The sequence below is a fragment of the Haliotis asinina genome, chromosome 1 (assembly GCF_037392515.1).
Source record: "Haliotis asinina isolate JCU_RB_2024 chromosome 1, JCU_Hal_asi_v2, whole genome shotgun sequence".
NCBI classification, from domain to species: Eukaryota; Metazoa; Mollusca; class Gastropoda; order Lepetellida; family Haliotidae; genus Haliotis; species Haliotis asinina.
The window spans coordinates 73638879-73657094 of NC_090280.1; the positions used below are offsets into that span (position 1 = coordinate 73638879).

The 18216-nt window shown below is 40.6% G+C and overlaps 1 protein-coding gene across 3 annotated transcripts in view; it reads left to right on the forward strand.

The window, feature by feature from the left end:
• Positions 1-16310, forward strand: part of LOC137296961 (T-box transcription factor TBX2b-like) — a 94334-nt gene extending 78024 nt beyond the window's left edge. For 2 of the 3 annotated variants that reach the window (XM_067828901.1, XM_067828893.1), the window contains 4 exons: positions 7885-8052; positions 10723-10799; positions 12720-12919; positions 13126-16310. In XM_067828901.1, the coding sequence (XP_067685002.1) occupies positions 7885-8052; positions 10723-10799; positions 12720-12919; positions 13126-14270 (1590 nt within the window). In that variant the 3' untranslated portion in view covers positions 14271-16310. The remainder of the gene's footprint in view (positions 1-7884; positions 8053-10722; positions 10800-12719; positions 12920-13125) is intronic. The other variant, XM_067828909.1, reaches the window with a different exon arrangement.
• Positions 16311-18216: the final 1906 nt, after the last annotated feature.

An 18216-nucleotide genomic window follows, 5' to 3' on the forward strand; every position in this document is an offset into this window, starting at 1 on the left:
GACACCAGGTGCATCTGAAACTGATCGAGGTCACACCTGGCATCATCGCCGTTTAATGGTAAACCATAAATGTATGCTTACTTATAATATAACTGGCACTGTACAATAGACTGCTCTCTGCAGTGATTGCGTTGGGATGTTGAAATTGAGTTACACTCCAGCTGCAACTGCATCATAGTGTACGCTGCATTCGAATCAGTCGAGTGTTGTTGAATTTTGTGAGAAAGGGTTATGTTACATGGAAGAGCTGTTTCGGGATTTCAACCTTTGAATTATCCATATGTCTAGCCGCTCACCCAGGCCAAAGAGAATGAATTGAAAGGATCCCGAACTCAAGTCTAAAATGCAAGATATGTTATATTTCGGATTGTCCTTTCATATCCTCCATGAAAGGACAGACAGTGGAAGTACATTTTTCACACCTTCAAATCTCCTGGTACTGATATTTGAACATAGACATGATTTATAAAATTTATCAACGTTTCCACATTTTAGAGACATTTTGCTTAAAGACACCAGTGTTTATTCTCATCGCACTTTACCACCGTTTGACACTCGTTGTAAGATGAGCCATTTTATACTTGGCTGATAATGGACGCTAAATCGAACATAGCGTACTCATCAACTTGCATCCTCGTCAACGTTCGATAATGACCACGCCCACCATTTTGAACCCATAAGAGCTCCTCGCACCGAGCTAGACAATGGCTGTATATGTCCTTGTAAGCCAATTGTAATTAGCCAATTGTAAATAATGTCAGACCCAGACAGTGTGAAATATTTATAACATCAACGCAAGCGTGAACTTGTGTCTTATTGTCTATTTACATTTTCAACAAATGGAGGAATAAGGCTGAATGAGAAGTTTAGGTCTCGCGATGTCTCGGTCTTCTTGAACGAGATCATGGCCGATCGAATTCTGGGGGACATATTGATTATGTTATTGTGTAGGTGAACGTGGATCTTATAGGATTGGGTGGGCGGGTTCATATCACAATCTTCCGAGCTGTGATTGATGGTGGACATTTTATCAAATTAATTTTTCACAAGTAAACACGATATTATCCTGACGAGGTCATTCCTCCATACCATACGCTGCCATGTTTTTCCTGATTTCATTGATGCTGATTATGCTTGCAAAAAAGTTGTGAATTGAGTTTCATTGTTGCATCGATCACATACACAAATATTCAAAGTATCATTTTGTGTCTTTCATTTTTCACATGGAATGTTTATGATGTTATTAACAGAAACGGAATTATTGAAAATGAATAGACACAAATAATTCAACAGTGAATACACTGAAATTTAATTTAATTTAAAGTGAGTGATTGATCCAAATTTCGCTGAAATATAACCTCCGGAATCTGAAAAAATCACCTTACCCAATCCGCCTATGTTTGGCTTTGAGCCAATATTCCTCGACTGACGGCTTCTTGTACACTTAACTTTCATCCAACGAGTCGCCAAGAGTCTGCATCGGAGAAGTGGTTTTGACGGAAGTAAGTAATCGTATTTGAAAGATAGACAGTTAAGTCTGTGTATCTTAGCTGTCCTCAAAGGCTGAAGCCTGCATGAGTGATAGACGGTATTACGACAGCGAGGAGGCGCGATGGAGGACCGCACGTACTGTGACGAACCAGGGAGGGATACCGTGTCGGGAGCTCACACCGTGAAATTTGCCCGTATGTCAACGTAAAATGGGGCTGATTCATATGGAGACCTGGTACCGTGGCCATTCTTAGAATTACAACGAAATGCGCTGTGTTTGGCGATACGACTCAATTTGCAATGAATCATTAATGAGTTGTGTGGCTTTGTAGACAATTACAAGTTAGAAAATGCATGTAAATCAAAACTGTCGATACCAGCACGTCCCAGTGGTATCTATGAAAGGATATGACTAACTCTGAACATGCCGGGATAACTTAAAGAAAGGAATATTTAGATAATGATAACTGGTTTTGTATTATATATTAGTTGGTAAAGCTTATAACTAACAAACTGGAGTGGTATTTGTCAATGCTTGAAAGAATTCAACTTGTGATGCAATGCACAGATACGAAGTAAGTAAGTTTAGACAAAGTTAAATAAGGCGTATTTTATGCTTAATAAGTGAGCGAGTTGGGTTTTACACCGTTCTAGCAATATTCCAACAATATCACAGCGGATGACACCAGAAATGGGCTTCACATATTGTAGCCATGTGGGGAATCGAACGTCGACGTGACGAGCGAACGCTTTACCCACTAGCCTACCCCAGCGCGCCTCGTTGCTCACACCTGGTAGGAGGTTATTTTCAAAGTTCCCACAGGCTTTATCTGAGTCAAAAGTGAAAACGTATTTCCATTCTTCAAGTGGAGATGCTGCTTCAAAATACACTACTCATCAAAAGTTTAGACTCACTTAAAGCACTCACTATGTGTTATATATCTATATGTTTATATGGAAGATGAATTCCTCCACGAAGTTGGAGGAACCAACTGCAAACCTTATGCAGATGAATTGCACGAAGATCATACTGCAAATTGCTGAAAAGCATGTGTAAGTATGCATGTGAACAGCGGCGTTTTGATGTAAAGCTTTATCAAGAAGTCAACAATTTTCACGGAGCTTCGACATTTATCGAACTCACGACAACAATCTTTTCAACTTTAAGAATTTGTTTTACAAAATATAAGTTCATATGTAACGGTACCTTTAAACAGTATGGAATATTTTGCAAAATCTTTTTTAAATCAAGTGATTTAAGTAAGTGGTACCATTTACACTAAAAGTCTAAACTTTTCATGGGTAGTAGAAAATAACGTTCAAGACCTGTTTCCGTACACAGTAGTCTCCCAGCTCTCTTGTGTAAGTCATCTTACGACATGCAGCATTTTGTTTTATAAGTAATATGGTTTTCAATGACATAAAACTGTTGAAATATGACACTGAGTTGAGTTTTCAACCTAACACCTGCTCATTAGCAACACACTGTCTATCACAGATACACGTCACTCAGTTTGGACGACGTTGAAATTCATGTGTGAACAGTCTTTGAATGTCAAAGGGAACATGACATGTAACTGTCATTAACTCCGCAAATAACCCAAAACCTGACCATAGGACTTATTTAGGAGAACACCAGGTGTTCATCTTTGAAGACGTTTTTATGTTGAAATGTTTATCTAAATGTTCACTAGAAACGAAATTTAAGCAACCTTACCATGAGCATCTAAGTGATATTAATAGGTACAAATTTAATGACTATGCAAATTATTAAGTACATCCAAATTGAAATAATCCTTCTAAATACAGAGATAAATATGGTGAAGACGTAGTGAAAGTGTACGTCATGTTTCTGTATATGGCATACAAATATGACTGCCAGTCCATTGGTGAGTAAGGTAGCATTATGGGGAACCCGTGTAGATGATTTGCGTGGTCGTCAAATTCCAGTTTATTCAAAAAGGACATAATATGAGTCAAAGAACCAACAATTCTTCAGCCATAAATGTTTTTAAATGTTCTCAGTGAAATAAATCAATTTCATGTCAGTTACGTAAAATGTTCGCATAAATTCAAGCTATAAACAATCGAGGTTATACCTGCGTTTCTTTATGGCTTGTACGAATTCGTATCTATCCTATTGTATGTTTATATCTTTTCTTACCCTGCGCCAAGGAGAGAGTCTCACTTTTCTTTTTGTAAGTACGGAGAAATTATGGTGACGTGCCTGAAAGCTTACCTGTTGCTATCTGATAACGGAGGTTACGAATTTGTAACAATATTGCATGTTATGTGTGAAATGGACACGTTAGGAAATATATGTGGGGAATCGGCGTGCGTATCTGTCTGTCGGGGTAGGCAATCAGCATTACTTAACTTCAAGCGGTTATCCCAAATCTCTAGCTATTTGTGTTTTCGTCTGTACTTGAGCGATCCCTAGCTTTCTGTGTGGCTGAAGCCTCTCGTGCTCGCTTTTCGGTTTTGCTATCAGATTCTGATAAACAGCGACAATCCCTTATCGCCCACCACACGATGTCAGTAGTTTCAGTCCGTATCCAGATTCCTATGGCAGATGAAGGTTTTAGTAATACCCGCTGTCACAGGACTTCACGCAAGTCATGTGTTAGGATTTCATGGAGGGAACTGCGCGTTCGGAGATTTAGCGCGCACTAGAATACACTAGGTATCGGTTGATAGATCTCACTGTCAGAACTAGCAGTCTTTTCCGTCTGGAAAGCCATCACCGATTCCAAAACGATAAGTTTGGCGGTTTGAAATGGCGACAGAAAATGGCCGCCACGCCACCTTCAAGTTAAATACGGACCCACGTGAGCGTGCTAATTGGCGCCAAATTTCTTAATCTTTGGTGCAGCTTCATCGTGCCACTATGAAATTAACATAGTCAGTGCTGGCGCCATTGAAAGAGAGAAGTTCACCTCTTAAGGTGCTATCTTCTCTCAGCATCTCTAGACGAATCGCAAGATATGCCCTCAAATGCGTTCTTACTTCTTCATGCTCTTGCCTGTGTCTTTATTGTCGACAATAATTAGAGCTATTGATAGAATGGCGACAACTCGTGCGGTGAACTTGCAGTCGCAGACGCCTAAGTTAAACAAGTGTACCCGACGTTTGAGAACAAACTGAGCGACTTCAATTCGAGGGTTTGACGCACGTGTACTGTGTAGTATTGAAGAAGCTTGTCTGCTGTAATTAATATATGATTGTGTTTGATTATTCGCTACGGACGGTTCTAATTTCTCGCTCTGACCGCTGGTCATCAAGGACGAAAAGGTTGCTTCTGAACACTTACACACAAAATGCCGGCGTTATATTATATTCATATTTTTCTGGATTGAAATGACACGTGCAAATCGCTAAACAACGTTGGTTCCATTGCTTATATTGCTGAAAATAAACGATAAACAATTTTCAAGAACATTTCTTGATCGTTCTTTTTAACAGTCATTTTATTTTGTTTGTATGTTGCTTCCGATTTGTGTCAGGTTCTTACCTTTACTTGTGTTAGGGTTGCTTCACAACACCGAGCAAGTCATTTTCAGAATTGTCATTGTGGATGATGGATCCTCCTAAATTACAACGAAGTCCAGGCTCAAATCTAGGATAATTTGGCAAGTCAAACTGCATCATGCTGAAATTAAGGATTTCTCTGAGCCGTATTTGGGATTTATATATTTTGTGTTTTGTAGATGTATATTTTCAAATGCGATAGCATTTTGTGTTTATAAAACTGACATTGTGAATGACTTTATGGTATGCTAAATATCAAGGGAATATTTACCTTTTCGCGTTGAAAGAGGTACACGTATGTGAGATCATTTTTGAGCTTTTTGTTATCATTTGTACATCACATCGGAGTATTTTAGAACCAATCAATCGACAAGTGTTTAGATGTAGGACGTGGTTATTAGTTACAGTGACAATTAAGGTAAAAAATGGGATCATTACGAATTAATCAAAGTTAAAGAAATTTGTAAACATTCACACCAAATTTACTCCAACCTTTTAGCAGTTATGACGTTTTTAAAGTTAATTTAATCTTTATTTTTGACAAAGCAACCATACAAATTGATTGCACCCAATTTATGTTGTATTCGTTAGTTACGTATTTGTCAGCTCTGCTTGCCGAGGTGAGACAACATCTGCCGTACTTTCGTACAAACGGCCATGCCACCCGTCAAAACGTTGACCTTAACTAATCAGCAATCACGCAGTCGTTTATTATGCAAATTAGGTGGACAAGACCTTATTAGTCCCTAATCGCCTATCAGCCATTTTCGCTGGCAACTGTCATCATCTGTTTGCCCGTCTGTCCAAACGAGCAGAAAGACAACTGATATGCAAGGGGGGTAATTGCAAGGGCTTGACGGAGTTTTTACGCTTATGTGGCGAATTATTACGTGATTGGACGGCTGGATTTACGATTGCAGCGATAGCATCGTCAAGCGCTAACTTGCCACTCATGAATCGACAACCGTGCTGAAAATATCGCTACGGAAATCCTCATTCGCGAAATTGCTGATGTCGCGATGGTTTTACATTAGAATATGTAGATGATGGATTGATATGGTATCTCGCCAACCAGGGGCGCTCTGTATGAGGTTTTAAGCGACTCGGACTTCATTGTAGGCCAGGCTATCGGTTTGCAGTAGCCAACGTCATGTGCGAAAGTTTACTCAACGTTGAAACGAAGCTGCGCTGTTTACAGCTGTATGGTAGACTAAAGCACTGTTCTTCTCTCTGAGCTGAGGAATGAAGATTTTGACGCGATCTGGGTGGTAAAGAAGTCCCGTTATCATCAACACTCGGGGTTGAAACCAAGCATTTCCCTTGTGTTTTAGAACAAATAAATATGTCACCTCGTCTGTTACTATCTCAACACTACAAAACAGAATGGATTGCATTGTTCTCGTCGGCGTGAGGGGATGGGAGTAGGGGTGGGGTGTGTTAATGTCCTAACACATTATTGACGTCTACAATCCTGTCATCCGTAATTTAGCTTCAGACTTACGACATCTTCTCGCGGACTCCACGGAAGCTGTATCATTCTTTTCTGGATGTTTATGTCCCAAGTGATTTAATATGTTCGTCTGCAGCCACGTTCGTGTATTGTGAAACTCATAGTTGCATCAAGTCTTCTTTTGAATTTTTTTGGGCAACAGAAATAAGTATGTTGATAAATGAATACCTTATGCCGAATACTGTTCTATTTGGCTCATTTTGAAAAGACCCTCATATCGCCATATAGGCTAACGCCTAATCACTAAGGCCGTCATATCGCCATATAGGCTAACGCTTAATCACTAAGACCCTCATATCGCCATATAGGCTAACGCCTAATCACTAAGACCGTCATATCGCCATATAGGCTAACACTTAATCACTAAGACCGGCATAGCGCCATATAGGCTAACGCCTAATCACTAAGACCGGCATTGCGCCATATAGGCTAACGCCTAATCACTGAGTAGATCATTCTCATACATACATGCATGCATGCATACATACATACATACATACATACATACATACATACATACATACATACATACATACATACATACATACATACATACATACATACAAACATACATACATACATACATACATACATACATACATACATACATACATGCATATAACTCCGTTTAGGTTGAAAAGGAGTGCCAGTGAGCTCAGAGATTTTGAATATGAGATTTAGTATCTGACATTTAGAACCTGAGGTCTAGAACCCTGCTTCATTTTGAGACTTTGTCTTGCACAAACGTTTGTGAGGAGGGGAAATATTGTGGTACAGGGACTGTAAGACGAACTAGCTTCATGTATGAGATGTGACGGCTCAGCATAACGTTCTTTTGGGTGTGAATGCTCATTTCCGAATCACAGAGCATACAGGCTCACAACAACCTCCTATCTGGATGTCAACTGGACGTAAAGGTTCAGCTCAGCCTCATACACGATGTAAAAGCTCAATACAGCGTCTAGATGTATTTTCATCTCATACTAGATATAAAGTCCCACTACAGTGTACGGGCGATCTCAGCGCCATATTGGATATAAAGGTTTAGTACAGCTTCAGATTGAATGTTAAGGTGAATTACAGAGTCTGAATGGGTGTTAACCTTCAGCTCAGCCTCAGTTTGGGTATTAAGGCTTATCTCAATTTTAGGAGATAGGGCTCATTTCACAAGCGCCAGGCTTACGTTTTTAATATATTGTTTTGTTATATTGTTTATAGTTTGAAACTGCACCATAATGTTTATGTATTATATGCAAAGTAGAGTTGAATACACATCCCTTTGTATTCGTTTATAATCTATAAACGTACACATTGCTTAATTCTTGGAGATCATTCTGTGGGTTTACTCATTTCAGACCGGGCTGGACTACTTTCAGACGATCCTAAACTCCATGCACAAGTATCAGCCTCGGTTTCACCTTGTCCGAGCAAACGACATACTCAAACTCCCCTACAGCGCCTTCCGAACCTACGTGTTCAAGGAAACAGAGTTTATAGCCGTAACAGCCTATCAAAACGAAAAGGTAACATACCAGTGCATGGTGCAAAACATGCTCACAGATTGTAGTGTTGGTATCGCCGAGTTGCATTATCATTATTTCTGACTGTATCATACGTGGCATGGAATCATGAGGGGATAAGTATTTCTACCCTCGATGGTCTAGGGGTATGAGCAAATATCGTAGCGCCACCTACTTCTTCACCGCTGCACCGATGATGTATGGGTGCTGTGTAGTAGTAGTAGTAGCAGCAGCAGCAGCAGCAGTAGTAGTAGTAGTAGTAGTAGTAGTAGTAGTAGTAGTAGTAGTTGTTGTTGTAGTGGCTGCAGTAGTACTAGTACGAGGAAGGAGCAAATGCATAGGATTTCATACATGGTGATGTAATAGTCGTAACAGACTTATTTATGTCTCTTGATGTAGCCGTACAAGCAAAATCTTGTAATGGCACCAAAATTAAAATTAGTGAGAAAAACGTGTCACAAACACAACACAAGAACCCGCAATTTAAACAGCGGAGTTATGTTGTTTTCCACATGCAATATGGCGTCCTAACTCCTTCCTTCTTCAGTGCAAATCTCCCTAACTCTGACTTCGCTCAGTCCAAGGAGGATTTATGCTCCTGGGTTAGTCTCATATCTATTGATTAACGCGAATGTGTCGTGTAATGCTGATAATTAACCTATGTCCAGAAAAAACGGATCCTTACTTTATTGATATTGATATTGAAATCATCGCTTATTGCAACACACATCAGTCATAAGTTACTTGTCAAATACAGTTGCTCGTGAACATAAAATCACATAGGGGTTGTTCATAACAGAAATCTCACCTCTGGTGCAAATCATGCTAATTTCGCCTTGATATGCAGTTTATCACCTGTGATTCTCTTCATCATGGGAACGAGGCTATCTAGTTACAGGTGCTGCTGGCATCACTCTTTGTCTATTGACCATCAGTGCAAAGAAAAATGCAATGGACGATGTCATCATTGTAAATGAACACGTAATTAACCGTATCGTCAGTGCGATCAATCAGGTATTTGAAAACCCTCTACGAACAGTTCGTTCGCGCAAAGCCAAAAGTGATTACACCGAAATTATTTATTCTTAAATGATCGGAAATGAACGAAGTTATCCGAAGGAAAGCGCCACCTGTTGTCGAGTTGGGATTAGATTAGATGGGGGTAATTAACGATATTAAAGTAGCGTATTTATGTATTTGTTTCCCTACGAGAATATTACTGGCAGTGTTAAACGACGACATTGCCAAGTTTCTATCGATGATCAGCTCGGATGTGCACCAGATGGCTCCGCAGCCGAACATATTTCAACTTGTCATCATTCGACGAAAGTTTTATAATAATGCGTAGTCCTCGGACCGTGGTTCCTGTCTCTCCCTTTCTATTTACTCATCAGGGGAAACGTTAAACGCGGGTTGATTTAGCGCAAATACATTTTCTAACGACCGGGTACCCCAGACCTACGCGGTAATTACCTCCCGACATTGTTCAATTACTCCAACTAAACAATATTTGGTAATAAAACCGTGTCAAAGCGCTACGCCTCGTCTGGTATTTTTAAGGTACTAAAGCCAGGAAGACAATAAAAGCCATAATTTTCGAAAATCTTTCTACGCAACACCCATAATGCAACAGTAGGTGAGAACCAATTATATAATGGTGTTATTGAGAAAAACAAATTAAGGTGTTAAATTCTCTACCCGCCTGCCCCTTTATTCAACATGACAGCCTTTCAACTGAAAAAAAACAGTAAATCATAATTTCTTCCAAATTTCCAGTTTATAAATATGCCCATAAAACTATTCATATTCGAGTGATTACCCAGGCTCAAATGGAAAGGCCATTTATATACATAACTTTAGACTTGAACAAATCGCATAATGCGCCCGTGTACTTAACAGAACTCCGTACACTTTACCCTTTCGCCGTACAGATCTATGGAAGCCCTGACCCGTAAATATTCGGAGAATGTTATCACTCGTCAAGATGGTTCCTACTATAAGGGCTGTTAATCCTGTTCTCGTTTTATTGACACGCCGTCTTTCTATGAAAGGATAGCATCATTTAAGCTCTGATTATTATGCTGCACTCTGATGACACATGAGTGACTTACTGACACATGGTGGAGCCGAGAGTCTCCCTTATAAGGAGAAATGGGGTTCCACTTCACTGCACATGTCACAACATTGTGAAAAGAAGCCTGATACTTCATGCTTAAAAGTTGATAAAATTACTGTCCCGAAAACACTCCGAGACTGCGTCGAAATCATAATTACTGGACGTGAGGTTGATATATAGAACTGGAATGAATTCCCTATATATAGTTGGGATAACGCTTGGCTGTAGATGCAATTAGACTCGTTTTCTGACCATTAAACTGTCGATAGCTCCTTTATTATGAGCCGTAGGCCATCGGTTTGACACGAGGAACGAAAATCACATGCCTGTATTCGTAATCCTATGTGATCATAAACGATGCGATGTAGTTCAAATATTATTGTATGCCATGTGCATTTGTAAATGGATGATAATCTTAACTAACGAAAGCTTTGATCATTTACATTGAATTGTGTCACCGAACCTTGTGTCACTATACACTTTCTTTATATTATATCTTTATAACAAAGTTTATTCCAGTGCTGATTCAAACTAAAAGAAATCACATTATATTCCAGATAACACAGCTGAAGATCGACAATAATCCGTTCGCTAAAGGCTTTCGAGACACAGGAGGAGGAAAAAGAGAAAAAAAGTAAGAATTGAAACGTACATAGCATGTCTCCCTGTCGTGACCTTGTCAATCAAAAGTCTGCTTCTGTCAATTTCACTTGTGGATCTTTGTGGTTTGGTATTAGCGGTAATTTTCTTGCAAAGGCGATCATTCAGTTTAAACGTTCATCGTATGAATTGGCTCTGATTTAGCTGCTGGTTGTAGTCTAATTTGATTTTACGATGGGTCCGCAGGTCTCGCGTGTGTCACCTTACGCATTAGAGGGGGATAATTTAAACACAAGTTCTAAAATTTAGCTAGTCCGTAATCCTAATAATATTTCCCAATTTCTATCGTTGGTGAATGGTTCGCGATGCGTAATTGTCAACAACGTCTAGCGTTCGTGTTAGAGGGGTTATATTTGCGCAAATGAACGCCATTCACTGCTAACAGACTGGGCACGGGGCCCGGAAAAGGCGTAATGAATTGCGAGCTATCTTCTTACAACGTGTCAGGAGCATAAGACGATTACTATAGAAACTCAAGGATCAATTGCTGGCCGTTACCAAAACGATCCGAGCTTTAAAACAATTATCTAAATTGAGAATGGCCGTGCAAACTGCATCCTTAGTAGAATAACCTTCACGGGAAAGAAGACAATTCAACACCAGTAGGTTTCAAATGAAGTTGATAGCTTAGAGCCGCGACCCGTCTAAACAATTTTATAAGGTTATCATTTTCTGTGGGATGATTGCACCCCTCCTGTGTTCTAACAATGACTTGACCCCCGTCCGGAAATACCCCTATACCGCCCGAGTGGAATGCTATTTGGTTAGGAGGATGTAATTCTGTTGGCATTACAAAAACTGTTTTGTTCCGTGGTAGGATAATAAGATTCGTGGTTACAGTGAAACGAAGATCTTTCCGACTGGAATTTATTAAGTTTGCAATCAGGCCTATTGTCCACGACCTCGGACAGGAGGCAGATCTCTTTAGTGTCATCTATCTCTTACTGCTCTGTTTTGACTGAATATACTATAATTACTTACTTAGCCTGTTACTTCTGTGTATGACGTCAGTGTGTGATTGGAAATATCATTTCTGCAGTACATACGATTTTGATTACATTCTTTCCGATTACATTCATTCGTTCGTTCGTCAAGCTAAAGATCAGAGTTCAATTAGCCACACAGGCACCATGAGTGAGCCCGTGTCCCCCGCCGTGATATTACTTGACTGTTGCGAAAAGGGGCGTGAAACTAGACTCACTCACTCAAATTAAGCGGTAAGAAACTGTTAAACCACGAACGTTGACAGGTGAACTTATTTGCATATATTATTTGTACTAATGTCTGAACCGGGTTTGTTAGATGAATATTCTTGGCGTTTCGTTTCGATTGTGGAATTTTTTTATCCTTGACGAAGGTGCTTTTTACCCCTTGCAGTGTTTCCCATCCCCTACAGAAGTCAATTTCACCCCAGCCCCGCTGAACCCGTCACACCCAAAGCAAATTTTAACAAGGCAACAAATTTTGGCCAAATAACAAATACCCACCCGAAAGCACCATGAAACCATACCGAGAAATATTGTCACCAACACACCTTCAACTCACCATACCTCCATCATATTAAGGGTTATGGGATAACTGAAGGTAGAACCATTATCTTTTTAAGCCCAAGTTCTAGGTTCGATTCCATTAATTTTTTAAACCCATCTACGCCGATACGCACTCCAAGGTTTCAATCTTTCTCAAACCTTAAACAACAATATCACCACACTGCAGACATTTTGTCCGAATCACCACACATTCAATACTTAAATTAATCCTTCAAACCATCAAAACGTAACTCCGCCTTGCAGCAGTCCCACCGCCGATTAATCGAACTCCCCGCCAGTCGCTAACACCATGTATTTCCTCAGATGTTTCTTGATAGTTTGTATTTTGACACGTTGGTGTACAGTTTTTCTATTTCTAGACGACTCCTCCTGGGAAGTTCACAAAGCACGTCCGGCATGCACTGCGAACAGAAACCGGAAGTAAGCCACAACGGCAGTGATGACGATGAAGCCGAAAACGAGGTTATCGTGGTAGTGGAGACTGACGACGTGACAGCGCCCGTGGTAGGAAAAGAAGGTCGTGTGTCACCGGAAACGTTGCCAGGTAATAGGCGCGTTACGTCTATTTAACGTTGTTGGTGGCTGTAGCCAAATTACTTCATATATTTGTGTGAAGTCGCCACTAGGGACTTGTATCGTTGTCAGATGTGTATATTGAGAACCTATGTTAACATGGCCAATAATGGCCACAAAAGTGAGATACCTTCATGAATGATTTAAATTACTGTAAGATTTCATCCCTATTTTCAGAATCCCATACTTCCGAGTCAGCGGACATTAAGAATCCAGTATCCGTTGACGATCCACCTGACCGGAACGTCGACAAAGATAACTCTGAAGTAGAAGGTGACGTTCAAGTTGAAAGTCGAGTTGAAGGTCAGCGTCACGATAGTGAGACATCAACCACTGATGTCAAGGTCAAGTGTGCCGATGACGATGGCGAGGAGGAGATTGATGTGAGTGAAGATAGAGATTCCGCTCAGTTTCACAATGTATTACATTCAGAGGACGAGACGTCGTCAAACCATGACCATTTACGCACGGAACCAGTGACCGACGAAGAAGGTCATGATGAGGTCAAGGACGAAGTGAGTTCAAGGCCACCTTACCGATCCTCTGATACAGAAAAGCGCTCAGACGGCGAAAGATCTGACTCTGACAGTGAACATGTGAAAGAAATGGTTGTGGAACGCGAGAAGTCCTTCTTCAAAGAACACACTAGTCCCCCGAATGTGACAGTGATCCAACCATCTGTGTCTCATCCTATGTTTCCTTATCTCTGCCCGTCGGGTTACCCCTCATCGACAGCAGGGTTGCATTACCCTCTCAACCCTGTGCTATTCAACACATCATCCTTGTCCCACGGGTCTCTTCCGGTATCACTTCTCCACCACTCGGGTCACAATATGTCCCCCATTCCATCCTCCCATCTCCACGGGCCGGGTATGGGGTCGTCTAACCATATGGGAGGATCACATGGTCTCCTCCAGAACTCCAACCTTCTCCCCCAAGGGTACCCCTCCTTGGGTCTCCCAGGCACCTCTCTCTCCCACCTCGCAGGATCTCATCATCTCAGTTCCCTTTTCGCTTCTCGGGGCGCGGGGCACAGATTCAACCCCTACACAATACCCCTAACCAAGACCACAATGACGTCAGCGGGGTCCCCCATCACCTCACCCTGTGCTCCCCTTGGGGGTGGGGAACCGTCTTCTCGGGGCATCACCCACTCAGTATCATCAATGTGTCAAAGTCCACCCTCAAGGAAAAGTCCTCTCCAAAGTATAGCAGTGACTCATGCCAATCCTCACAGTGAACTGAAAAGCATAGAGAAAATGTTGAATGGTCTCGACAGAAGGCAGGCGCATCGCGAGTCGGACCTCCGCCTTGACAAATAACACAGCCTGTTCATCATCGACTTTTATTGACGGGTATGCCAACGTAGACACAACAGGAATTGTGAACAGTTTTATCTACAAATGAGATTGACCTTCTCAAATTCGAAATGGCCAAAAGTATGTATATGTGCACCTGAACTGATGACGTCATCATTATATGTGAAGTGAAACTGACACTGCCATGTGTAGTATTGTGCTGAATGTCGACCTTAAATGTCGAAATGACGTCTTGGGATTGTCGCTATTACACGGACGACCCTGTTCTTTTTTCTCTAATTTAGAATTTGACATGAAAATCGTTTTTGCTGTTGTAGAACAATTTGTGATTGGGCAAATGTGCAAAAGACAAATCTGTGATGCTTGCGACTCGGTCGTGGCGAAAATGACCGGACATTGACGGAAATCGCCGAATTCATTCGACAGATCACAAATAAGTTTTGATCTCAGTGGCCGGAAGTAGTTTAGTTTAGGACAACCAACTATTTCCTACAACCGCAACGGAATCCATTCTGTTGACACATAGTCATTAACAGACTATGCCATAGAAATAGTTAGTACCATTGATCTATTTTTTCTCAATCATAGTGCTGTGTAATTACATTAACATTGATACAAAAAAGAGAGCATCAAATGAAGGCAGAACTTCTATTACTGCTCCATTAAGTGTTCCTATCAACCTTCCTCTTTTTTTCAAAAGGAAAGTTTGAGTACATGCCGGGTTCATTCTGTATCTAACGCTATTATCGATAATTGTTCAGCACCATGGCTAGAATGAATTCTTGATTACGATTATTTAAACGTATGTGTCTTCCTCAAAGACAAGCAAGGTTAGTTATCCTGCTCATGTTTCAACATTTCGTACCATTAACACTGTTCTAGCCGTGGAACTGGTTTGAAAAATAGGCTAGTATATTTAAACCAAAATTCCGTTTTTTTCGAATACTCATCGTCGTCATCTGCAATTGTAGTTTCTGAGGTCAGAAATGGGGAAAATGTCAAGGATATCTACGTTGATTATTTTGCGATGCGTTGCGTTGCGTTGAATAGTTCAGTGTTTTCAATGCCATGTTTTCCAGGTGTCCAAACGTGTCAATATAATGTCATTACATTGTCCATTAAACGACCCTCAGTATTTGGTTTCCTAAGTTACGAGTTGGATACATGACATGACATGACGAATCCAGAGCCGCTAGGTGGGCGGAAGGTGTTTGTGTGAAAGGATAATATTTATTTGTTAGATATGTGCTGATTAAATGATCCTTCGTATCTAGAGGGTCGTGTCATAATTTCTGAGCACTTGACCACATAACCTGACCGTTGTCCTGTTGCTCTGCATGATCTGACTTATATGACAAGACGTTGCTGCCATTGGAACTAAGCATAGACGTTTGATTTAAAACAAAATCTATCAGTTCATGTCTTTGATTACATTCCTAATAATATTGTAGCCTTCACCGAGATATATAGGCTTCGTCATGGTTTATGGATCAGGTATATGTTCGTTTGGGTTTATGCTGGATTTGGCCATATGAAAGGATTCTGTGTATTTAAAATGATATTTATTCAAAAGAAAGTATGAAACGGTTAAATAATCCGGCATATGGGTGCCGGCATAGAAAGTATGTCAGCGGTCAAAATGATAATTATGACACGATCCCCTAGATGGATAATGTTTTCAAAGATCTCCAACAGCTATGATCCCGTTATTTTCAACGCCGGTTTTTCGTAAGCACAGCAACACCTTTGACTGTAACGTGTTTTTAGACAATGCTAAGTACAGATGTTTAATTTATATTTTTAATTAACAGACCACCAAGACAAGCGTTCTGAAAGTTGTTAATCAATTAAAGGTTCTATTAACAAATTTGAACAATATTTACAGAGGCGTTTGCTATCCTTAAGAAATTAAGGACGACGTCAATCTACGAAAGGGATCCGCAAAATGAACTCTATGATGTAGTTCGACTGCAGAATGTGTGTAAATATCGTAATGAATGTAAAGTACATCTTGATTAAAGTCAAACGAACCAAGTAACCAAATACGATATTTTCTGTTTTTATTCAATATTTAACAGCTTTCTCGTCAAATCTCGCGTGATTGGGTGTCAGATATTTTGCTTCATAATCCTTCATTAGCTCTGGCCAGTAATTCATTGTTTCCCGACACCTGATCAATTTCACTCCCGTGGGATATTTTCCTATGAACTGTGTAAACACTTCCCGGGTACATTACACGTGGTGAAATTGATTAACAATGTCGATTGCAATTGAAGATTTGACATCGTCATTTGTCACTAGAATGACGATTTCGTTAGTTTAACATTGGCCTGAAGTGGAACATGGTTTTATGATTTAGAATATGGTCAAAACGTAATTTGCGAAATAAATGAAAAAAATCTACATCAATGTAACTCATCAATGTGACTTGGCTGATATCTTACCGTCATCAGCGTAGTGTAAGTTTCCGTGCATTTCACCAGTAACATAATTGAAGACAGAGTCTCACTTTCAGAAAGCAACGATCGTAAATATTATTAATTTCACAGAATGCAAACACTAATTTGTACGTGTGTACCATGTCTAACCCTTCCGCAAGACTCTGCGTGTCAGTGTACGGAATGACAGAAACCCAGTCGCGGAATATTACCGACATGTTGAACTCGCAGTTCGTCCGCATAACCAGTTTGAAAGGGTGGGCTAAGACTTCCCGTTCCACGCAGTAGAGCATATGCGTGAACATGCCACTCTAAGACGAAATACCGATTGAAAGGGCATTAACAATGTCATCTTACCAAAAGGCATTTGACGTTTACTTTGCAAATTTATTTGAGCACTTACTTTGCTGAATTACATAAAGAGAATGTGACTTCGTTGTCTGACAGTACAGTTTGATAGGGTCTACTTTTAACCGGGTATCTTAGGTCAATGGAATGTGATGAAAGGTACAAAAACATATGCATGTATCGGGACATTACATTTTGCTCTGAAACATCTTGTTATCTGTACTTGGAGACAAACAGAGTACCGGTACTCGACAACTATTCATGGAATCGGTGTATTTACTTGTTGCATTGACTCAGTGTGTGTTCAGTCGAATACAAGTTGCATCCCCTGGATCTCCCAGGATGCGATGATAAACAGGCGCTGTCTGATAGCTGGGCAACACCTTGATCATCAATAAATTCCGAGCCACTTTGAACTTTTTCCCCACTGACAAACCACAATGTAGATAGAATACTTCTCAAAACGGCACTAAACGCAACTCACTCGCTCACACATTAACACTTGTTCCGTAGCAATCCATCAATACTTACCTGGAGTGGAAACACAGTGTTCACAGTGGTCTCTAACAGACACTTCTCTTTTGAGGGCAACTGATCAGTGGACTCCATGATAGACTCGTGGCTTGGTCGATTGTGTGTGATCGTGACCCAGCCCTGTGGGACGTTGTTTATGACATCAGGCACTGGTCGAGAATTGATTATGAGTAAGTGAGTGAGTGAGTGAGTTTGGTTCTATGCCGCCTTTAGCAATATTTCAGAAAGAGACGGCGAGAGACACCAGAAATGGGCTTCATATATTGTACTCATCTCGGGCATTCTTCGTGATAAGCGAACGCTTTTACCACTAGGCTACCCCACCACCCCAGTTTGTAGTAATCTCACCTGCAGACAAGGTGTAAGATACGAGTTTCGACATCTTCGTAATACTTCAGTATTGAGCTAGGTATCCTAGTGGTTAGAGTGTTCGCATCAAAGACCTGGTTTCATTCCCAACATGGAAACACGTTTTCAGGTGTCCTCCATGAGGCATCAGTATTGTGCTAGGTAGCCTAGTGGTTGGAGTGTTCGCATCAAAGACCTGGTTTCATTCCCAACATGGAAACACGTTTTCAGGTGTCCTCCATGAGGCATCAGTATTGTGCTAGGTAGCCTAGTGGTTGGAG